The sequence below is a fragment of the Falco biarmicus genome, chromosome 2 (genome assembly GCF_023638135.1).
Source record: "Falco biarmicus isolate bFalBia1 chromosome 2, bFalBia1.pri, whole genome shotgun sequence".
In the NCBI taxonomy this organism is placed as follows: domain Eukaryota; kingdom Metazoa; phylum Chordata; class Aves; order Falconiformes; family Falconidae; genus Falco; species Falco biarmicus.
In genome coordinates this window covers 78,328,851-78,353,164 of record NC_079289.1, presented here as the reverse complement: position 1 = coordinate 78,353,164, position 24,314 = coordinate 78,328,851, and the positions used below count along the sequence as shown (strand labels likewise).

At 38.4% G+C, this 24,314-nt stretch overlaps 2 protein-coding genes across 2 annotated transcripts; one reads left to right on the top strand and one right to left on the bottom strand.

Annotated features, from left to right (window-relative positions):
* Positions 1 to 21,673, top strand: LCA5L (lebercilin LCA5 like). Its single transcript, XM_056328792.1, has 6 exons — positions 1 to 4,386; positions 5,871 to 6,008; positions 8,018 to 8,111; positions 11,642 to 11,751; positions 12,048 to 12,167; positions 20,814 to 21,673. The coding sequence occupies exons 1-6, from the start codon at positions 3,964 to 3,966 to the stop codon at positions 20,829 to 20,831; spliced, it is 903 nt and encodes a 300-aa protein (XP_056184767.1). The 5' UTR covers positions 1 to 3,963; the 3' UTR covers positions 20,832 to 21,673.
* GET1 (guided entry of tail-anchored proteins factor 1) lies at positions 15,928 to 24,169 on the bottom strand. Its single transcript, XM_056328796.1, has 5 exons — positions 23,902 to 24,169; positions 21,680 to 21,845; positions 20,247 to 20,314; positions 19,294 to 19,408; positions 15,928 to 17,603 (listed from the first exon to the last, which is right to left on the bottom strand). Exons 1-5 carry the CDS (start codon positions 23,989 to 23,991, stop codon positions 17,530 to 17,532), a joined length of 513 nt encoding a protein of 170 aa, XP_056184771.1. The 5' UTR covers positions 23,992 to 24,169; the 3' UTR covers positions 15,928 to 17,529.
* Positions 24,170 to 24,314: the final 145 nt, after the last annotated feature.

The following is a 24,314-nucleotide window of genomic DNA, read 5'->3' as shown; positions in this document are numbered from 1 at the left end:
TACAATTACACTTCTTTTAAATTACATTAATCATGGAGAAAATGTATACATTACAGGAAGTAAACTATGGTTTCTATTTCCATTGAAATGGTAGTACCTTGTAAATCTTTAGAAAATAGATGCCAGTATCATAGAAAATTCTGAGATAAAAACTAGTATATTTCATGTTGCAGTTTATTCTGGAAACAAACTCACCCACTTACTATAGACCACACAATTATTTTAATGGGTTAAAGAGTAATGACTGTTGTGTGGGTTTTTTTAAAGGTAGCTTAGTATTTCTTAGCATCATTTAATATAGCTGAACACTCTTTAGTATTGTTTGTTACCTGTAAACAATAGCACTGTGATTCCTGATAGGTTTTGGAGGTCAACTTTTAAGTCTTCTACCATAACACAGTTGTGAACTCCAGAGGATTGTTTCGCCCATATTTTAGTGGTAGAAGAGAGTAAGTCAGAATGTGGCACAAAAAGCAGGGATGCTGAAGATTCCCCAAAGCATACAAGTACAGAAGCTGCAGCTGTAGCAGAGGTAATGATTGTAGGTGATGCAGTAGAGAATACAGAAGTGAAAATTCTCATGCTAAATATACTAAAGGCTTTGTCAGTGACTTGCTCTGAAACAGCTAGAAACATCAAACACTTAGAAATATCAGGAACTGAAAAGAAGAAAACACTGGAAAAAGGAAAAAAAAGAAAAAGAAGGGAAAAGGACAGCTTATCTTCCCCCAAAATTATAAAAAAGATACTTTGTTTTCTGTTGGTAGTAAAATGAGGCTTTCTTGAGAAATATAGCTGTTCCCTTTCTTTGGCATTTTTTTCAGTAATTAGGAAGACAGGGGAAACAGTTTTTCACTGAAGAAAAATAATAAATCAGGTTTCAAACGCTAGGAAGGGGAGGGAAGAGAGATGGAGATTTCCTATTGTGTTATTTTACAGTCCTTGGCAATCCTAGAGACAGGATGATCACCTGAGATGTGGAAGCACCTTTACAATCCCTATTCCTCAATTTTAATCTGAGGAACTGAAAATGGCTTTCGCACATATACTGCAATTTCTGCTTTAGACTACGCATCACATGATGAGTATGAAAAAGTCTTTCCTGAGTAATGTTACTCAAAAATTATATGTCTTCACAAAAGTGTCAGTTTTGAGAGAAAAAAAAACTATGTTTAGGCTAGCTTAGTCATGGTGCATCATGTAAAATTAAGTTTGTGCTTCAATGGAAAGACCATACAGCACAAGTGTATTCCATTTACATAAATGTTGACAATGAAGAATCTCTTCATGTCTCCATGTTTTCATAGCTAGACCCATACATTCTTAGATCCCACTATGCCACCTCAAAAAATGAGTGTAAAACCAATGACCCTTTTCCTGCTGTGCATCAAAATTTCATCTACGTCTACCAAACCTACAAGATGCAAATCCACCAAAAAGAGAGAGAGAAAACACTAATTATCTCTTCTATTATGTAAGTTACATGCTGCTGTCAAAAAGTCATACTGGCATGAAACTAGCAGACCAGCAAAAATAACCAGATTTTGTAAATCTATTTAGCAGAAGAATCATTATTGGCTAGTATCTGTGTTGGATATTTTAAGTGGTTCTTTTTGCTTGTTCATGGCTACTTGAAATGATCAGTTTCCCAGGACCACAATTACAATCTACATTTTCACCCCTTACAGATGTTTGTAGAATTTTTGTGAGCTTTTGCAGGAAAGTATTTTGCCTGTTTCTTTTGCATCCTTTCATTCCATTCTGACAAAATAAAGTAGTAATGTAACAGTGGTTCTTACTCTGCAAATATTTGTGTGACAACATTTGTGGTCATACTGCAATCTTCCTGCAGTGGAGTTGTATTACAGAGAATATGCAGGTACATGCAAGAGGAAACAAGCTTGCATACCTTCCAATTACTTTGGTTTTTACCTCTGGTGACTTTTTTCCACAGCACCTGTTAATTTTGTTCCCTGCAGGTCTTGAACATGTATGACCTCAACTGACTGCTGCAATTTCTTTTGTTTACTTCAACCTCCATGATCGTCTTTCTTAATCCATTTAAAACATATGCAAAACCCCCCAGCCCCGCCCTGCCCAAATCACAGCCTCTCCTCCTTTTGATTCCTAATCTCAGATTCTTTTTATCCTTTCCTTTTGCTATCACATTGACCTTGGTTGTCTGACCTTGTATGTCTCTCTCTGTATGAGCGAGGTCCCACCAGCTTGCCTCTGCTTTCTCTCTGTCAGCAGGGCCATCAGAACAAAGACCATCCACTTTGTATCCTGAAATAGTGGTGTGAATCAGGTGTTACAGGAATAAGAGCAAAGGACAGACAGAATTGTATAACCGACCCCCTTCATACCCTCTTATAACTTGCTTGCCTCGCACACCAGGTGCATGGGTGTCCGGCCCAGGCCCGACTCCAGCCCCTGCTGTGAGAAGGGGAGGAGCAGAGCTGGGCTGAAATTGCGCAGAACAGGAAGGCTGGTGCGGCTGCTGCCAGCAGGGAAGGAGAGGGAGAGCAATAGGTGCTGCTGCTGCAGGGTAGAGCCCTTTCCCCACTGAAGCCACTGCCCCAAACATCTATGTCTTCTTCGATAACACTCTTTCCATGGCTTTCCACTATTCTGAAAGCAAGGAGGCCATGGTGTGGTGGTGCCATAGGCAATGTCCACCCTACTTTTCCTACCACCAATTTTATGTTGCTTCGCATCTGCGGTGGAGTATGCTGGTTGGGGCCTGCTCTTGTAGAGTTTCTGTGCAGAACACCATTAAATTCAACAGAAGTGCTTGAAAAGATCTGTCCTTTTCCTCTGGTGTTTTTAGGTTAGGACCTTGTCTATTTTATCCACAAAATGTTATGTGATCTATAAATTATTATAAAAAGCTTCTAGCAAAATACTGTGAAATGTCGAGGGCTATAGTGAAATTGAATATATGCCTGAAAAAGGGGAACACACTCAGATTTAGAGTCTTGGCTATTTTCAAATTCTAATTATGTTTCAGGAAAGGAAAGTTAGAGTTGTTCACTCAGATGCTGGCCATAAAGAAGAGCAAGTGGCAGTAATGCACTTGGAATGCTAGCCTATAAAGATTTTTTTCAATTGCTTATAGAAACAGTATACACAACTGCATAACAGTTCTATACAAATAAGCATTTAAGGTTTAAAAATTCAACTCAAAGCTGACTTGAAAATTCCAGAAAGCTGGGTAGAAATCTTAGCTGCAGAGAAATTTAACCATATGCTATTGTGATCACCTTGTTTTTTGAGTTCTTGCATACCTGTAGATTACAATGTTGTTTTTTTCTATCACATCCCTATTCAAAGTGTAGGTGCTCCCTCTTGGGAATCTTTCTAGATGGACTGAATGTAGTTCATCAGTCTCCAGATCATGCCTACATTAGTGAACTGCATGATTTACAGAAAGAAGATTTATTTCCATTGATGGTGTTAACATGAGCATACTTTACCAAGTTATTCCCAGAGTATTATTGCTGTTTGCCTTAGAAGACACCATCTATGTAGTTACCCTTATTAATGGAAAGTGAGCATGGTGGCTGTTTCGAACAAAAATGGCTTGAGAGAATGAAAAGAAGGAACCTTGACCTCCTATAAACCTAGTTAGCTACAGCACAGTGCAGCCACATAAATGCACAGAGATATGAAGTCTTTAATGGCTTTATCTGTGAAATACTTGAACATTGTAGTCTTAGTATAGATCTTGGACATTTTGTCAAATATACCACAGTTAAGTAGCTTGGAAGACCAGTAGATGAGCTTATGTGAGCAGTAAAGACATACAGTGATTTTGTTGCCTCAAATGATTGCTATATATCAGTGTTGGTTTACTTTGGTCTGAATGCAGGAGGAAAACAATTCCCGGCTGAGAAGATACCACAACAGAATTCTTCATTTTTAAGCCTGCAGAGTAGTATGATTTCCCAGTAAAAAAATATAATGGCTCAGCAAATATCGTCGGCAAGACTTCACAAAATTAAAGAGTTGAAGAATGAAATATTTGTTTTACAACACAAATTAGAAGCATCAAGCTTAGAAAACCATATTTTGAAACAGCTTCAGTGTCGGCACTCGAAAGCAATAGGTAGATACAAAAATTCACAAAACAACTTGCCGGATCTTTTAGCAAGTCATTATAATGAGGTGAGAGCTTTAAGGAAACTCCTGAGGACATCTCAGGAGGATGAGAGAAAGACATCCAGGAAGCTCAGAAAAGTTGAAGCAGAGCTGCTAAAAGCTAAAGATGCTTTGCAGACCTTGCACATGCTTTCAGAAGACAAAGCTCTTGCAGAGAGAGAGGAACTTGAGCACAGATTGTCAGTCCTTACAGAAAAAATCGAAGTGAATGATAAGAGAATACAGGTAATATGTGCATACCATTGTATTTGTTCAACAATAATAGCAGAGGTTTCTGTGCAAGAATAGTGGAAAGTTTTTAGCTGCTTCTTGTTAACATTAACAAACCTGATGTAATCCTGTAGCATTGAACATTCTTTTTAATCCAGTGCTGTCCCTGAGTGTAAGGTACTAAAAATTGCAGTAGTACCCCCTTCCAGTGTTTTAAAATCTGGCAGAAATGTACGAGTAGATTGTCTGGGAATAAAGATCTTTTAGGAATGAAGTTATGTGCCTTAACCCTGTTAGGTCAGAAACAGTATATAGTTGGAGAGCAATATTCAGCAGAGTATCTACTCTGCTCCCTGCCAGCAGCATGGGGTATCCAGGCTTGCTTGGGTCATCTGGCCACAATAGCACGGACCTGAATTTACCACGGCAAAGCACAGGATTAGTCATACATGGAGACCACCAGGCTGCTGCTGCTGTATTTCCTTAAACAAGCAAAGCTGACTTATCTGGAGCTAGCACTGTTATTTTTACATAGTGCTTGTGGGCAATATGGACATGCCTATATCTCCTGTTCACTAATTACTGTCACTCACTGTAGTTGGCTGTAGAGCATCTGCTGAATTAAGCAGTAGTCCAGTGTCCTAGATTTTAGGATTGATTCTATTGTTGATTTATTACGCAACTGTAGTAAAAGCCTGGTGGGAGTTCAAAAGGAGGTAATTCAGCTCCTTTTAATATCTCATGCTTCTTTACTTTTATTGAACCCTTCGCAAAAAGACAGGAATACAGTTTTTCATACAAAAGAGGAAGAGTGAAATTTCCATTGTCCTCCAGGAATTAATTTCTATTTTCTATGGGGTATATTATGCATAAAATTAAATAAAGAGCCAGGTAGTGTTACGAGGCATTTCACCATCTGAAAAGCTAGGTCTGAAATACATTTATTACAGGAAAGAAAATGAAAATATTAGCAACTAAATTCAGAACCTCTTTTGAAAACTTTCTATTTACACAAGTCCTAGCGAGAAGCTATAAAGAGCATGAAGGATTGGGTGTCCACCTTACAGTTTTAGTAACCATAACTTCAGTGCATGGCACTGGGTGCTGATGATAAAGCACTTCATCAAGTACTCAATAACTTATCTAGTTTTCATTTACACTAAGTCAGTTAGTAGATCTCAGTGTGAACAGAAATGTTGTCTTAACTTTCCAGAGATTATGGTATTCATTAATCCATGAGAAAGGTTAGCCTTATTTGTTATGTTTGAATGCCAAATATACTTTCTTTTTGTTTAGCAAAATTAGGTTTTAAACCAGGTTTTCTCATTTTTAAAGTAATTTTGCAGATGCTTCATAATTGCGTGCATTGTTTACAATAGAATAAAATCATTAGAAGCTTACTTTTCATTATGTTTATTTTTTAAACCTGGTAAGAACTGAAATTTTTCAACAGTCACACTGTGTACCATCCATATGGTAAAATATGTAATCTTTTTAAGAGCCTAGAAAAGCAGCTGAAGTTGAACAATAGCACCTTTAGTCATCAGCTGGCAAATGAGAACAAAAAAGCTGTGGAAGCTGGGATAATTACAAAGAACTTGAAAATGGAAATTAACTCTCTTCACCAAAAAATTAAGGTACTGAAGATTTTAAACAGGTTTCTGTTCCCGCAAGAAAATTAAAGTATTGAATGTTAGCTGTTGCTTTTGCCTCTTTTATATTATTTAGTAATGGGATTTTTGTTTCCTAGTTGAGTCTATAGTCTACCAAAAAAAGACAAAATATCATATGATGAAATTATTGTAGTGTCTATTTTTCAAAAGTTCAAAGTAGTTCAATAACTAATCGAAACAGAGATTAATGCGTCACAATTTGAACAGAATCCACACCAACTTGTTACTCTTTTGATAAATCTAGGTCAGTATATTCATCTACTAACTTTAAATGAGCTCCCTTACAGAAACCCTTCCAAATCAAAATGAGCCAAATATTACAATCTGCAAAACTAGAGCTTAGCAAAAAGACTTACATAAATGTTTCAACAGTTTGTTTAAATTCTAGCTTAGTTTTTAGACAAATATTTTTGGGACAGGTATGTCCAGTTTAGCACTTACTGTAATGCTTGTAAGCCAAACACACAGAAAAACCTAAAAGTGACACTAAATAGAAACTGAAACTAAAATGCCATGAATGATATGTCATATGAGTTGTAAACAAGAAAAACAGTACATATTCCAAAAAACATGAAAACCCTTGTGGCTTTTTAATACTTTAAATTGTGTTTGTAAGTGAAACAATATAAATGCAGGTAAATATAAAAGTATATTTAAAAGTAAAAAAAAAAAAGTATAACAATATAAACACAGATAAATTGTACTTTTTTTATTTCTGTGTGAACTGACCAATCTATCTGCTAATCCCACTAGGGATATTATTTCTAAATAATCCCACGAGGGATATATTTCTAAATAGAATCAAGTATCTGTTGTTATGGAGAGTTTTCCCAGACATTCTGAAAGGCAGAACAGGCAGCTCCTGATGATTCATGGAGATCTGCATTTCTGTACATGGGCTTTGTTTGTCCCTCTTACTTATGTATCAGGTCCAGAAACCTTCCTACTGATACCTGGCAGCAGCCAGGCTGCCCAGCAGCAAAAGCCCAGTGAGCTGTTCGGAAAGGAAAAAAGTATAGTGCTCTTCCCAGTCTCCATATCAAAGTCCCCAAACAGTACTTGCAGTGCTGTTTCCCTGCCAGAGTCTGATTTCCTTCTATATGTGCAGATCTGGGAGACAGGAGTAATTATAGTCCCAGGAACACTAATGTAAAACTGTTCCAAAATACAAATTATTCTAAAGTACAGTTCTCAACTTTTCTCTAAAATGTTTTTCTATCTCATGTGTTTTCCACAGTTTTCTATGTGTCCACCTCTCTTAATGTTATATTTAGATTTACAAAACCTGTTGGTTTACCACAAAGAAGACCGGACCTGCTTATTAACCTTATTTCTGTGCCAGAACAGAATTTATTCTTACACTTTCATAGTTTTGGGCATCAGACTAATTCAGACCATTCAAGGTATTCAGACACACATTAAGGACAACCTGTATCTCCAAAGTAAATGCAGCTCCTGTTTTTCACACTAAAAGCTGATACGGTGAGAGTGTTACTGAAATCTCTGTTCTGTGTTTAAGATAGATTTCAGTAAGGAAAGAGGACTCTTGCTAAATAAATTTTAAACGTATGCCTGTGAAGTTTATGTCACCTCCCAATAAAACAGAACTGAGCATATTGTAACCAAAGGCACTGAATAAATAAATTTTAAAAACAGGGAGTAAAGGCAAAAATGACTGTCTAAAAAAAATAACTCAGAACAACAAATGAAAAACTCATTAAAGAAGAATTAGTCTTCTGAAGAGTGTGTTACGAAAAAGATCATGTAGGTGTACAGATGTGTTCTTAGCCTTAAAAAGGGAGAATTTTGATTTGGCTTCTGAAAGAAATTGACAAATCCTATTTATGTAAATGCCGACGGCACCACATGGCCTGGCACAAAGCAAAATCACTGACAGTTTTCCCCAATGTGGCAAAAGTAAGTTGGTAAAAAGTAATCCTCAACACATATTAATCGTGTTTATTTCTTCATAGGAAAAGGATCGGCAACTTTGTGTAAAAAATATCTATTCAAATTGGATGCCTAAAATCCCAGAAGACAAAAGTGATCCAGTACTTCATGAAAAACGTACGTGTGTATTAATTTTCCTTTTTTTGTTTAGTTACGTGAAACTTACATTGATTTATGACTGGGAGGTCTATCCCAAAATAAAAGCCAATATAGTACTTTCATATGAGCTAAAAGTATTCTGTTACATGTAATTTAAAGACAGCTGCTTGGTTTTTTGCTCATTTATTTTATGAATACAAATATATGACCTGTTTTTAACATTTAACCCAATTGTCATCATGGATAGCATTTAGCATGTGTAGTTTTAGTATACTAACAATGACACAGAAGTAGTGCTGCTATTGTGTCTGTTTGCATCAAGAGCTGTTTGCCTATTTGTTTTTTACAAAGTGAAGATATCAATACACAAAGCTTTGCAGACTAATTTTTGTTTGAGCTGCCATTGACTTGGCCTGGAGAAGTGGCCATTGTAGACCTAGAATACCCACACATGGCTTGCTAACTCAAAGCACCTCACAAACAACCCTCCTGTAGCAAGTTCCTAGTTTTAGTACAGACTTTCAAAGTGCTTTTATATAAGCAAAAATAATGACTTTGATTGTGTCTTTAAAAACTGTTTTCTCATCTTTAAAATCCTTAGACCTTGTAACTTGCGAATAGCAGAGATGCTTCAATGTCCGTTATTGAAGCTCCTACAACTTGCATTTTGTTGGGGTGAAAGGAGAAGAGGAATTTTCAGATACAAGGTTTAGGAATTTTAAAGGAGAGTCTGATGATGATACTGTCAGCTTATCTGTGAAAAGAGAATGTCTATCCTTCGTAGTCCTTTGGTTTTTAGCATAAGTAAACTTAAATGGGCAACCAGAGATCTTCATAACCCAGTTATTGTATATCCTCTCAATTAGCTATATCCACAGAATTAATGTTATTTAGAAAAATGTAATAGAATAATAGAAAAGAACAACAGAAAAGTCTATCATGAAAGCAAGCTCTTTATTAAAGAGTATTTCTTTCACATGGATGCTCAGACAGGTATTGGGGAGGAGTATCTATTATATGCAGTCTTGTCTGTCAAATGTTCCAGGAGCTGCAACTTTGTGTGGGATTCAGCTGCCTAATTATAGGCATCCAGTGCCATTTGAGATGCTCTTGCATCTGCCTGGCCCTGCAGTTGTTGTTCCAGCAGGACACAGGCATCCCATCGGTGCTGCGTAGTATCGGTCAGACTTATGTGGATACCTTGAATACTTGAGGGCATCTCAAATAGCATGAGGTGCCTGTGTTCAGAGAAGTGGGTGCCAGCCCTTGAACTGAAGGGAGCAACAATTACAAATCATACATGCCAAGAACTTTTATGCTGCCAATGCACTCACTATATTCATCAAATGTTGTTTGGGACAAAGATGTTGAAGGAGATAGTTTTCTTGAAGCACTTAGAAATTTCTCATTGTCATATGCTTTAGTATCTATAATTTACAAATAAATGTGTTTTATACAGAAACAAATAAACAGATTGCAAGTACTTTCTTTCCCCATATTGAAAATGTTTTGCCTCCTACTCAGGATTGTAAACATGCTGTCAGTATCCTAAAGGAGTGCTTACTGCACAACAAACTTACACCCTTGATTCTGGATAATGATCTGAACATTGACTTTTCTGGATTAAGCACATCTTTAAAATACTGGTCAGATATTCTTGCTCCTAAACTCAAGGAGTCTTCATGTGGGTACAGAAAAGCACTTGAAATTTCCATGGTAGCAAGCACATCTGTTGGAAATACTGCATATGCCCACAGAATTCTTCAAATTATGGCATCAGTACAAACTATTATCATAGTCAGTTTATTTCTCTCCTCTTTGTTGCCTTTGCAAATCCATTACTCTGCCTTAATTACAAGTGAACTACAGGGAAAAGGTTGGTAATTCAAGTTGTAAAATTAAGAAACACAAAGTCCTACTTCTCATTCCAAGTCAGACACGTTTTTTTATGAAGCTTTAAATTCCAGTTTTAGTTACGTCACTCAACCAGCTGTGGGTTTTTTTACTCACATATGGATTTGTACAATATTATTATTTAAACTACAGGACTTAAATCACTGTTTACTATTTAAGTTATTTTCTTTAAGCAAGATAAGGGAGCTTAGTTGGAGAGAGACCTGATATTTTGTAACAAAGAGGCTTCAAAGTTGTCTGATCCTTTGGTATTTTTGGCCAATAAAGGTTTCATTCTTTGCCGGTTAATGGAAAAGATTTAGATGGAAAGTTGATTTAGAAACCTAAAACAGGAATTACTGACAATTCTTTTTTCTTTTCACTATTGATTTGAATTTTCCTATAACAGACTTAAGAGTTACTTCTTCAAGTAATTATTTTCTGTTCTGAGGTTGCAAGAATTTTTACCCAGCAGGAAAGAAAAAAATAAATGTGGGGCTGCATTTTTTAACACTCCTGATAAATACCTGAAAGTAACCTTGCTTAGGTTATCAGAAAGCTCTATGTACATAAATAAAATGGATCAATTGAATGAAGCTATTCATTTCATAAGCTCGGCATGAGAGCAAAATTTGCTTAGTTGTGGGAAGGTCACACCAGCTCATCTAGAGGTACAGCTCCCCCTAGTTCTGAATCCGAGGAACGCTCCGCTGGCATTTGTTGAAAAAGCTGAACTAACTACTTGGTGGTTGCCTTTCGAAAGGGAAAATTAATTCCCTCCACATCATCAGTCATTCCTTCAAAAGTAAGCCTCAGATTGGTTATCAACATCCTTTTTACCACCAAACATCAATCATTTGAAAATCATCATATTTATGGAGACTCTTCCTCTGATTTCAGAGCTCAAAACTGGGAATAAGGTCAAATGTTCACACAGGTAAGTAAGTTCACATATTGGCTCCTGTGCTAGCAGCGTTCTCGGCTACCGTACTCATGTCAAAATTAATTCTAAAAATAGAATAAAAGAACAATATACTCACCTTCCCCCTCCCATCTCCATTCAGCTATTTCTTTAAATGTTTCATTCAACCATTCTCTTGGAATGTCTTTTCAAAGAGCATAGATATTTCAGTGTTAAGCATTTCCTCTGAAGAGTTTGGTTCCATAAAGCCTTACATAAGTGCCTAACTTTGAGAAAGGTGAGTAACCAAGTTAGAAAGCATAAAAGCAAGCATGTTTATTATACTCTGTAAGATCTGAATTTAGGAACCTGAAAGCTCAGACCTCTTAAATTTATGTTAGAATATTACCCCACAAATTAAGCCCATATGGGCTCTAGGGTATACATACATTTGTCTGGCTCCACATGTTCTATCTGAACAGGACTTTGTAGATCTAAAACTTCAGCATATGATTTAGTGATGTACAAATGAAAATGCTCAAAAGTCTAGGTAGTTATGTTTGTGTTCCAGTTTCAACATTTATAGATTAGGCAGAATTTCATTATGGAAGGGCATTAAGACATACGCCAAAAAAAAAAGTTTAAATCCTAGGTCACATACCAGTATTATCAGTCATCAAAAAGTAGCTTTTGTTTATATCTACAATATAATTTTGGAGTCTGCTGTATTACTAACAATTGTCCTTTTCAATAGGTCTTAGTGTAAACAGATCAGTGCAAGTAGAGAAACAGAACTTTAGATCCCTGCTGCTGTCACAGTATCAAACTCAGGAAACAGAAAAAAGCCCAATTCAGCTAAAAAAGGTATGAAAGATCTGAATCCAATCCTTGTTTAAACTCTCAGCTAAGCTGTATGTTATTCCCCGAGTTTCAGTAACATGCCTGAATAGCCTGATCCCCCATCTTAACTTTCTAGGACATGGGTTTTGTGTGAATGTAATTATATTGCAGAAAATACACAGGACAAACGTTGTGATAAAAAATAAGAATATAATAGTAATAGAAATTATTAATATTTTTATAAGTTTTGCACTGTGCACTTTTAAAAGTCATTAAACAAGTATTCCCTCATTATTTATACCTTTAATTACCAATTATAGGAGAAAAAGTCTTTAGAAGATAAGAATCAAATGAAGCATACATGGATGCCCAATGCAGAACAGAAAAGCAATCGACCAAGAAAACACCAAAGCCAGGAACTTTTAGTAGAGCACGTAGAGGTATATTTTAACATTTTCCTCAGAAACTCACTTGACGTTTTCAAAAGCTGAATGAACCAATGGTATTGGTAATTTCCATGTGCCTGACAGCCTTTAGCTGGCACCTGACTGACAGGAACTAGTTCAACAAAATCATGTATTAAGACACTGAAATCCGCTGCTGGCAGTGCTGCACTGACAGCAGAGCAGCTCCACAGCATAAAGCATCTTCATGCTGCTGTACTTCTAAAAGCAGTTCCTGGTCATGTTGGTAAAAAGTCCGTGCTTTATCTGTAAAAGTATACTTTAGTTAACAGTTTGTTAATTCCATGCTAAGCAAACAGTGATCTCAAATTGTTGGTTGTGAATCTTCATCATAGCTGATGTCAACATACTTTTCTGGCTCAGGATCTATTGCCAAGAAAGGAAGAGGACCTCTTCAAGGGCTGGGAGTATCTCCTCATTACAGTGATCACTGCAAATAGATTTTATCTAAATCTTTGCCATTGACTGTGTTCTCACATAAAAGCTATATTCAAAGGACTCATCTATAAACACCTTTATTTTGAAGAAATTCTAGAGAACAGAGCCAGTGCATCTATTCCTTTCAAGGCTTTATTTTTTTTTTTTTCTAAAAAATTCATGTTATTTTCATTTGGGTAAGTCTTGTAGAAAGAACCAAGATCTGAATACTGTCATGCTAAATACTTCACAAATGTTAACAAACATAATGTGACCTACAGGTCACACATTTACAGAGGTGAAACAGGCTGTTGAGGTCACTTACTAGATCAGTAACAGAGCCAGTTATCTGGAATGTGTTAACTCCTCAGTTCTGTACTCCGACTTCCTAGCCTGCAGCCTTTCCAGATCCCACCAGATAACCAGGGTCAACATTTGTCTTTGAAATCCCCTTTTAAAATTGACAGAAAACACAAGTCTTCTGATTCTGCCTGTGAATCTTCTCTCTCCTCACTGTTTGCCAGACTCTCTTCCAGCTTTCTCCCACTGCTGATATTAGACTGACGTACTGCAACTTCATACTTCTTTAAGCTTGGACTCGATCTCATTTTGGAGGTAGTCTTTCAAGTCCCTCCAAAGCACAGAACCTTTTACAATTTATCTCCTACAGCAGGGAAATATTTACTATAGGCATTCAGTATACACATACCTTTTTCCACTAAACTCATTTATAGGTTAGAGTTGTATATTCCATTCTGTGTATATTCTGCTCTATGCAACCAGCAACTGTGCTGTCGGTTAAGGGAAAGAAAATCATACATACATTTAAGCTCCATTTAAAAACAAGAAAATGACAATTAGAGGTCAGATCTCATGTGGTCTCTTCATTGCACTGTATGTGACTTTTCTGGCCCTGTATTTAGCCACTACTGATTATATTCAGTGGCACAGTGATTGTGTTTAAATCTTGCTCCATCCTATTCTACTTACTAGTAAATAGCATTGTCATAACCCTCAAGATCGAAATACCATCAATAACAACAATTTAGGCAATGAAAAAGGAAGTGAAACTTGCTCTCATTAATGCTTCATGACTCTTTCTATTCCTAGGCAATTTAATAACATTCCTAAACCCCACAATATTTCATTTCAGAGTATTTCAGAGAGAGTAGACTGCTGACAGAAGAATACACTTGTTTGGAATTTATGAAAGAGCGAAAAAAGACAGATTTGCTTAAACAGGAGCTGAAGAAACTGATGAAAACTGAACAAACTCCTCAAAGTGACAGTGTAAAAGATAACTGTCAAGAGAAAGATACAGTGGAAGAATATGAAAAGGAAGAAAAAAAGCTAAATAAAAAATAAAACTAAATAACAGTGAGAAGGCAGAGAGTAAATGTGTAACTCCAGGTCCAAGAAACAAAACATCCATTAGGCTGACACCCCCACCCCCCAAAGCTACTGATAATTTGCATCATGGGCCTCTTACATCAGATACAAAACCAAAAAAAGGCAGTCTTTGCAACCATAGACATGCAGGTCAGGACTACAGTGAAACAGCTGAATCAAAAGTGAAAAATTCCTTTGGGCTGTATGAACCATCTTTTGGTAAAGATACCAAACCAAGGCAGAAGGACAGCTCCACTGAAGTGGAAGGCTGTGCTCATATAACATTTGCTGAAAGGAAATAGTCTTATGAAAGAACTCTTTGGACCAGGCTGTGTTTGAAGGGACAACCATTCAAGTTCTAACATGAGAGGAATGAAGAAAAGGAAGTGAAAAGATGCAGGATTACACAAACCACATTTCAAACCGCCACTACTAGTTCATGATGTCCAGCATCTAACACTCATCATCATGAATAACCTCATGAGAATACACAAACTAATTATTTTGTTTGATAAATTTAATTAAGTACATCAACTTATCTTTCATCTAGAAATCTGGATCATTTAAAACATTTTTTAAAAGTAACGGGTTTACCTTCATTAAATGCATATTAAATCTTACAAGAACCAACCATTTCTTTCAATAATTTTTCCAAAATGATAGTCAAATCAGTTGTCACAAAACCCCCACTCTTCTGTTGTTGATCCATGGGCATGCATGTGCATGCCTGTGTGTCTTACCATGAATGCCTTAACAATGACAACATTTTTACCTGTTATCAGGTGTCCTAGTCCTTGTTTTGTAATTTCCGGGTTTTTTACATTCCCTCTGCAATTTGGATTGTGAAGCTGATTATTTGTTAGGTAGCTGAAGTGAGCAATCTGCTTTCATAAGGTTCATTATTGCGTTAGTTCCAACAATGCAATAGAAGAAAATAATTTATTTTCTTCACTCCTGAAATAGCTTCCAGAATTCATACACAATAAAAATAATTTGCTATTACATTGTTTTCACTAGCATTACAAAGCTCTAAAGCTTCATTCTTTTCCACTGTTAGAACTTAGCAAAGCCGTTTGCCTGGTAACTTCCACAGCTGACATCCAAAGATGAATGTGCAAGAGAAAACTATTGTTTAGGAGAAGTCAGGCATATCCAGCTCTCAAAAAGCCTTTAAAAATCCTGCGTTTAAGGTTATGTAAGCAAGGGTAGGAGGATTATGTTTTGTTCTTCATAGTAATTCATGAAACGCTTGCTAAAATGAAGTTAAGAGAAAATTATGTATATTCTATTAATTTTAAAAGGCAGTAGCACTTAAAAATCCTTAAAAAAATTATACTGAGAAAGCTTTTATAGGTGATTGGGACATTTAAATCTGAAATACTTGCAGTGAAATTCAGTGGACAGGTTTCAAAGCATGACTTTGTGTAGTCAGAAAAGGAGGTATTTCTCCTCTACAAACTACTCATACTTCTGCAATGTCTTTACTGCTGTCCCAAAGCTAAATGCAAACAAGCGCATATAAGCCAACACTCCTGTTTCTACGGATGAGGGGATCAAAAGCCTTTCTGCCTGTACTCGCCCAAATGTTTGGCTAGAGCAGCCAAGAAACTGGGTGTTTAGTGACCCCGTGCTAAGTGTGGATAAACAGCAGATACCACCATGAAAATTTTAAATGAGCTTTTCTTGACTTTACTGTGTTATACTCCCTAACAAGCCAAGCAGAAGTATCATTAGCCACATCTTTAGATTCAGAAATATGTCATTATCATTGCTAAATAATCTGTCCCGAATACAGAAAAAATTTAAAAATTATATTAGTCCTTTTGGGGGGAGGGGTTGTTGGTTTGGGTTTTGGTTTTATTTTTTGGTGGTTTTTTTTTTTTTAGGAAAGCTCTAATTAACATTGAAAAATAGATTAGAAAACCTGAGATGGGTTGAAAAACTTTTATTTTTTTAATAAAAAAAAAATTATACATAACATTCAAACACATTTTTTTCTTGATGATATTTACTGCATCTATTTCCATGTTGGCTAAATGTAATCCCTAATATAAACATTTTTTTGAAAAATTTAACATTAAAAAATATTTCAGGCATATATCCACACAATGTATCATGACCTTTTGAACTGATTTCTAAACGCAGTGCTAATTATGGAGGGGCCCTAGCACCTTTCTTCCTGCAGGAAGGCAAAGGACCTGAAACAACACAGCAGACACATTCCACTGAACAGAGAGGGAAGCTGAAGCAGAATCGCCAAAGCCCTGCAGAGAGGGAAAGGTGTTCCTGTCAGCTTTGTTCAGGTTCATGTCAAAGAAAAAACGAGGTGTGGAACAAGAACTTTATACACCCACTCATTTGTCTTACGGGGCAGCAACAACAGGGTCACAGATCACCATGGCATGGAAGATTAATGCAACTTTGTCACTGTTCCACAGGCACGGTACCAGGAAGAATTCTGTTCTCCTTTAAATTCAAAATACCATGGCTGTTTCCTGTACCTAAATACAGCAAGAAGGATTTACTCCTAAACAGAAAATTGTTTTCCCTTGTCCTCCTGCTTGCTACCATTCTGTTAATACTTTAGACATCTGAATCGCTAATTTGCCTTCTTACATTTACATAGCTTTTTCGGGCTATTCTGGACCGTCATTAACGTTTGCTAAAGCCTTTAGAAATTCAGTCCTCTGAAGGAACAGCACTGCCTTCTGCTTCCTCTTTATTCACATGGAGCTTGAGAAAGTTGGCCAGACCTTTCCTCCCAAAACATGGATGGAAATAATTTCAGTGATTCTCACTCAGTTTGGGAAGCAGAAAAAATATCAAGGAAGGAAAGGTCAGTTATCAGTAAAAGTAGGAAAAAAATTAAGTATTCAAAGAATCTTAAAAGTCAGGGAGGAAAAAGTATCCAGCCATCCTGTATTTGGCAACTGAGTGAGTCTCTTAAGAGATAAAAAGTTGATTTGCGTGTAGTATCAATAACGCATTTTCTAAGACAGCCAAAGAATACATAATTTCTACTGTAAAAAATACCAAGAAGGAAACTAATTCAGTCTACCCTAAGCCAACCAAACCACCTGCCTCTATCCTCTGGTACTACTTGTCACCAAATACAATCCCACCTTTGGATGAAACTACCATATTATACAAGAAACAACAAGGCTCCCAAATGAATTCCTAATGCCACTGCATTTCCAATTTAAAAATACAAATGCTACACTTTCAGATTTTGGTGAATGCATGCCATGACAAAGTCTTATGGTTCTGCCATGGTTCATACTAGTTGAAATAGACACAAAATAAGGTTCTATAAAGAGCAATGCTGTTCTTTGAAAACTGACCACTAAACTGAGAAACAAACTCAGGGAAGTTAAAATAAATCAAAAAGACTGACTGATATCCAAATGAAGTTACAAAGATGATCTCAGACCTAGTTTCATGAAAGACAACTGTTCCTTCTACTTTTTCTTATTCATTTAAAAAAGTGGTAATGAAAATGTAGTTGAGGACTCCATGGATTAGTGGGACTCCTTCAGCTGAAAGGGTGTAGCATGATAGCTACAACTTTATTACAAACCACAAGCCAACATGTAATTCCAACACCACCTGTAAGAGATACAAAACATGATTTAAGTCATTGCATCAATAACCCTGAAGCACACAGGCATCTGAGAACAGCTTTGGAAGTGTAAAAAATGGAACAAATTAGTTACGAGGTGAACAGGAACAAAAGATCTTTCTTTTTATATACAAATGTCTCTCTCCAAGGGATGGCAGCTAACTCCATGCTGGTTCCAAGAAAACCTGAAGATCAGGGAGAACAGTACGAAATAACACGAATATGAGCCAAAGTGGGGTATATACAACCCACAGCTAAAAACATTTGCTATGTAACTAACAGAAGATGTCTGAAGGGCTGAAGTTAAAGGCGCTTGACATGTAATGGAATACTTTGCTAGAACCTAAATTTAAGATTTGAGAGAGGTAAAAAGTAAATTTCCTCCAAAATTTAAATCAGTCTTTATAAAAGTAATAAATGCATACCCCACTCCTTTCGCCTTGCCCCCGTACAGCTATATAGAAAAATGCTACCAAGACCTTTGCTAGTGACTCAGAGGCCTTGCATTGCTGTTTTAAAGGGTCCCATCATTCCAACTAGCAGCACAGAAATTTGTATTCTATGATGGAATAGAGGGTGAAGCCTGACTGGAATACACAGCACATCCGTATTGCAGGCTACATAGAATCATGCTACGTAGTTATCATGGAATACATAGCTATTCATAGCACACACATGAAGAAACTACCTTTATGGTGATTTTTAGGCGTTTTTGTGTTCATCACCTAGAATTCAAAGCAAACTCTTTACTATGATTATCAGCCAAGACAAAAAAGGCTATTTGAAGGCAGACATGGAAGTGAACATTTTTAAATCCCTTCAAATGCTATTCAAATGAACATCTTCCAAGGACTATTCCCCTGCACAGCAGCAGACCTTTCCCTTGCCCTGGAGGCATGCTGGATACAAATCGTTTTCTAGACAGCTATTAAAGATACAATTCCAACAACATATTTTGGAATTCCTTCTAAGGCAGTTAGAACTTACAAGCCTATTGTGAACATTCACCAGCAGCATTTTATCTTGAAGGTAAATTTCCACACTATGTTGTCCTGTTATTCTGGCTGTCTAATTATTCCATTACACAGAGCCAGCACACTTTTCACTCAGAAACAGGCGTTTACAACCTGGTATGTCATTCTGATCATTAATTTGTTAAACTGCCAAAAAGAAAAGTATTTAATTAGGTAAAAATGCAACAGAGGCGTGATGGGGAAAAGGGTGGGAACAGACAAGACAAAATGCTAAGAGAGAATGTATATAAATCACTGTGGAGTTACACTACTATGAAACACCAGCAATTTCTAAGAAACACACAAAAGTGATACAGATCTATCAAGTATTTGCCCATTTTTAAACCCAATTCTACTATTTCACTGGACTCCTTGATATAAAAATATTTCTCATTTGAAATCTGCTCCAGGGTCTATTCCATATAGATAAAGCTGCTTTGTTTGAGAATAAATAAAAATGACAGCCAGTTTCATCACCAGTTAAATAAACAAGAGCTGAATACACAGGGAACAGCTAATCAAATGTTTGAAACTCCCCCCTGTGTTAGGGGACTCAGAACAAACAAACAGGAGCAGTGCTTTTAATATGTGTATGCTCTTCAACACCACATTGCTAGCATCCGCATGGGATTGGGATTTTTTTTTTCCAATGTGCAGTCCTTACCTGCTACCCCCGTAGGAAAGGCTACCAAGCGCTCCAGCGGAGCAAGCCATTTGCTTGGAAGCACTGTCACTGGCTCAGAATAGTACTTCCAAATCAGAGAGATCATCAAGGCAGCCTAGAATTGAAATTTTTATTAGCTTGGATACTAATACACATCAAAGTACATTTCCACTGCTATTTTGAAACAGTAAATTACAAATTCTAATCAAAGGGAATGGTTTCTTTGTTACTTTACATTGTTCTTAAGGAAGTTCAAACTGTTTTTAAACTCAGTATGGCCTTAAATTTCTACACAATATTAAGAGACAACAGTGAGGCATTGGAAAATACTGCTTTCTTTTGGGACCCTGGTTCCGATCTAGCATAGACAAACATAGGAATAGTAATTGTTTAATTCTGATGACTGTTTTTAGCCATAATCCTTGCTTGCTAGGAATCCAACTCCCTTTAACATTACCCTAAGGACATCTTCAGCTTGACCACTTATTAGTCATCCTTATTAGTGGACAACTCTTTGGCATTGAGTCTGAACTACAGAGACAATCTGATGGGGCACTGTAGGGAAATGCGTGGCAGGCCTAAGTGGAAATTTGCATCCTCAGCAAAAGTGTATTTTGTTTTCAAAACATAAGTAAAATATATTGGCATGATCAGAACTTTCCTGGGTCCAGTGCCATATATAATAATAACCCCAGACCCAAAACAGTGATTAAAGAGCTAGGACAAACTCCTATCTTATCTCAAAACCAGAAACAGCTAAAATGAAACTCAAAACTCCTATTCACAATTACCAGACCTTATCAGCAATATCTCTCCCTTCTATTTCAACAAAGTCTTTTGAAAGTCTGGCCAAACACCTGTGTGACAAATCAGCCAATAAACACAGGAGAGAACCGTTACACTACCGAGGATTTGGTTTAGTCATTTGTATTCATAATAAAATATTTACTTACTTGTAAGATGTAGAATACAATATTTATTACCCACTTTATTTTGGCTAATTGGGCAGTTCGTGCTTTCACTGTTAAAAGAAAAGAAAATACTACTCTGCATTATTTATAATAGTGAATTATACTTACTCAAAACTAGTAATTTATTAATATTTGACTCTTCAAATCAGGACATTACACTGTTTAAAAGTCTCATTTCAAATGACTCATAGCTATATTGAAAGTACCCTTCTGCAAGAAAGTGCTACGTCCATATCACACCATAGTTTCTTATTAATGCTACAATGAAAAGTTTCGAAACACTGATATATCGTAGAGAAATGTCACGTAACCAAGAGCACTACTCCCAAATGAGAACAGTCACTGTGGTTACTAATTTAAGAACCTGCTTCAGATGAAGCATAAAGTAAATTTTTCCCTTTACTAAAAGGGGAGAATGATGGCTTTAGCAGATGCACTTTTTGCCTTATTTCATTCAGGCACACAGTTTTGACTATTCCTTCACTGAATGAATCTTGGTCAGGTTTAGTGTTAAAACTCCTCATGCCTTCTGTTTTCCTTCTGTTACAGGACCTCAGACCAATATAAAGCAACCCAGTGAAGAAAGCGCATCTTCAAACATAACAGTGGCCTGAAGTTTTCTAAAACAATGTTGTTAGTTAAGTAAACTACTCAAATGTATTTTAATTGAAATTATTGGGTTAAGAATTATACTACTGAAAGCAATATAAAATTGCCAGTTGTAAATATTGTCCTTTCTCCAAGCAAGGAGCCTATAAACATCCATCCATTCTGCACAGAGGAAGCAGACAAAGCAAATCCGTCTTGTATCCTGTTCAGATCAGTTAGTGAATTTGGGCAAAAGCAAGAGCAAAAGCTCTGGTGCCAAAGGTTTACGTGTACTTTCTACCATGAGATAATGGACTATATATACTACTATAAAATCCTAATTGAAACAAAGCACTACAGTTTTATCACAGAAGCTGCTACATAACATCAAACAGGGTTGCAAAGTATCAGGAAAGATCTAATCTGGTTACCTTACAGATCTTAACATTTTATAGTACACCAACTAAATAGCCCCACCCAAGCAATGCATCCTTTTGCAGTGATACGAGATACGCAGCAGAGGACTTCCTCAACTTACTTAAAACATGATTCAGTGATGAGTATCACTGAGAAAGAGTACGTAATTACACAGCAAAGCCCTGGAAATTCTTTGAAAGAAAAAATTAAAATCTAAGTCACTTCCTTGTCAGTGTAGGCAGAACTACACAAAATTGGAAAACAAAAGGAAGCTCTCCAAAAAGTTTAAAGGAAAAAAACCAGAGAAGGCAACACTGGAAATGGATGTGAGGAGAAATATACTTAATTGAAGACACTCTCGACAAAATGTTTTTCAGAAACTAGAAAAGGGAGTAAACATTGCACTGTACCATGAGTTTTAAGCTTGTCAGTCATTTTGTTAATCTTTCTTTCCAGACGGGCATATCTAGCAAACTCATCCATCATACTAATGGTTGAGAGTTCTTGCTTCATGTTCTGAATTTCAGCTCTCATTTGGGATTCCTGCTCTGCATCCTTTTGTAACAATCTGGATATCTAAGAAGTAAAGAAATATTAACAGTTATTTACCCAGAACTCCATTGATATTCTTTAATATGTATAAAGTACAATCTCCTGTTTACACATTCAACAGCCTCTCATAAAAAAAGGCCCTTTCATCAAGACACAGGAAAACCTTGGCTTGACATCTGTTCTATAAGCCAAAAAATATTTACTCTCTTGTTCTGACTGAAGCAAGCCAAAAAGGGTTTTACCATCCCCGTAGGGCAGTGACTTTCAACTTTTCTAACTATGGTTAACTGCCTTTCCCTTCTTGGTTTCTGCGTTCATCTCCTCGTGTAATGTAAAATTCCCCACTCTCAATGATGCTTGCCTTCCAAGACCTGTCAAACCTCCCAGTCCCTGCCTGCTGCTGTGTCCTGAGCTGAACTGCTGTCCTCCCTCCTTGCAACTCTCATCATGCGCTGCTTGGACGATGAGCACCTGGCGTGCAGGAGAGGAAGGACCAGGGAAGCACTCCTTTTCATCACCACTCTTTCCAGCTCCAATGATGCCCCTTACCCATTCACCACTTCCAGCTCCAGCAGCCTCAGCGAAGGTCTCAACTAGTTAACGTGGAAATTTTATTCACTGAAGCCCAATTTTAGACCTCATCAATAATGCACAGCTCACCAGTCAGGAATTACTCCTCTCGATTATAGATTACCTAGTCTGGGCTGTTAGAAATGCACAAATTGCCATACTGGCTGAGAGGTGGAAACCCTCTAGTGCTGTATCTTCCCACTACCGCAAAACCAGAAACACAAATTTGCATCAGTTATTTTTCTTACATCTTGCCCATGTGTTTAAATGTGGTTTTCTTATAACTTCCTATTGGTTTCTTGGCTAAAATAATTTCCTTCTGACTGAAATGTAAAAAGGTCGTCACGTTAGCATTTTCTCCCTTTCTTTTACTTTTTTACGTTCTTTTCATGAAGCACCACCTGCTTGTTGATTAATCAACTCTTTTTTTACCATAGAAATGAAGATACAAAGAACCTAAAATATTTTTCTTGCTGTTCCTTAGCAAATCTTTCTAACTTTCTCAAGACACGTGTAATTTTTTTCCCCACAAACTATGTTCTCAGTACTGCAATCAACAGCAACATTACACTACTTCCCATCATGAACCACAGCAGAACGTTGAGCAGAAATTTTTTCACTAGTCATCTACAGTAACACTGAGTCCAACTTCCCAAACTTCTAGGAGTAATTTACGTTGTAAAGGATTTTTATGCATCATCAAACAGTGTGCACTGAGGGGCGTGACAATGAAGTTATTCTCGTGGAAGAGCAGAAAGACGGGGATTTTGGCACACTTGCTCACATGTGAGTGTATTTGGCAGTGACACGAGTTTGTTGGTCCGTAAGTCTGTTACCCACGCTTCCACAGAAACGCTTAAGGTCAGACCAGGGGGCACCCTGCTCAGTGATTGCCACTTGAGGTTCTCTCCTATGATGCCCAACGCCTTAACCTCTGTAGTCGCTGATCTCCCTTCTCAGCAACAGACGTGTCCATCTGTCGAAAACACAGAAGGCTGCGCCCAGTTGTCTTTTGTGTCCCCTGCAACGTCCAACGGACCAGAGCCTCAGGAGCATCGTTTAAGCCGCCCGTCACCCAGCGCTCTGCCTCAAAGACCAGCTTGACAGATTCTGCTAGAGTCACCCGCCCTCACGGCATGAGGTGTCACCAGCTCCAGCTCTTCCCAGCACCGGCCCCTCCTGCTTCTCCTCCTCCGAGGCGAGGAGCAGGACTAGGCCCTGCCGGTCACGGCTGGGGATGGGTTACGGGTTTCACCGGGCACGGGTGCCGGCCGAAAAGGCGCCGCCACCGCCCCAGCCCCCGGGCGCGCCGCTCGGGCCTCGGCCCCACCGCCCCCTCCCCGTCCGCCGCTCGGCACGGCGGCAGAGATCGGGCGGGCAGAGGCAGCCGCACCGCCCGGGCCGGGGGAGCAGGGAGGAAGGCAGCAGGCGCTTGGCCGCGGCCCCCATGCGGTAACGGCGGCGGCCCCCTCCCGGCGTGGGGCGGGGCAGGCGCGGTGACGTCACTTACGATGGAGGAGCAGGAGGGCAAGAGGATCTTGAGAGCGTTGCAGAGGAAGACGGAACTCAGTACCAGCAGCCAGGCGCCGCTCTCCGCCATGCCGCGGCCGGGCACGGCACGGCACGGCACGGCACGGCACCGCTCCCCGGCACTAACCAGCCTCCCGGGCGGGCGGCACCGCGCCGCGGCCGCAGCTCCCCCACACGCGGGGGACAGCGGACGAGCGCCTGTGCGAGGGGAAACGGGGACAGGTGCGGCCACGTGACATGGGCTGGCCAATCCGGAGGCCGCGCCCCGGGAGGGGGAGGCGGTGGCTAGGGGGGAGGTCCCGCCCCGCGCGGGGGGGAGCCGGCCCCGCCCTGCGGAGGCGCCCCTCGGGGGGGCGGTGCTGGCGGCCGCCGGAGAGCCGGGAGCGTCCCCCC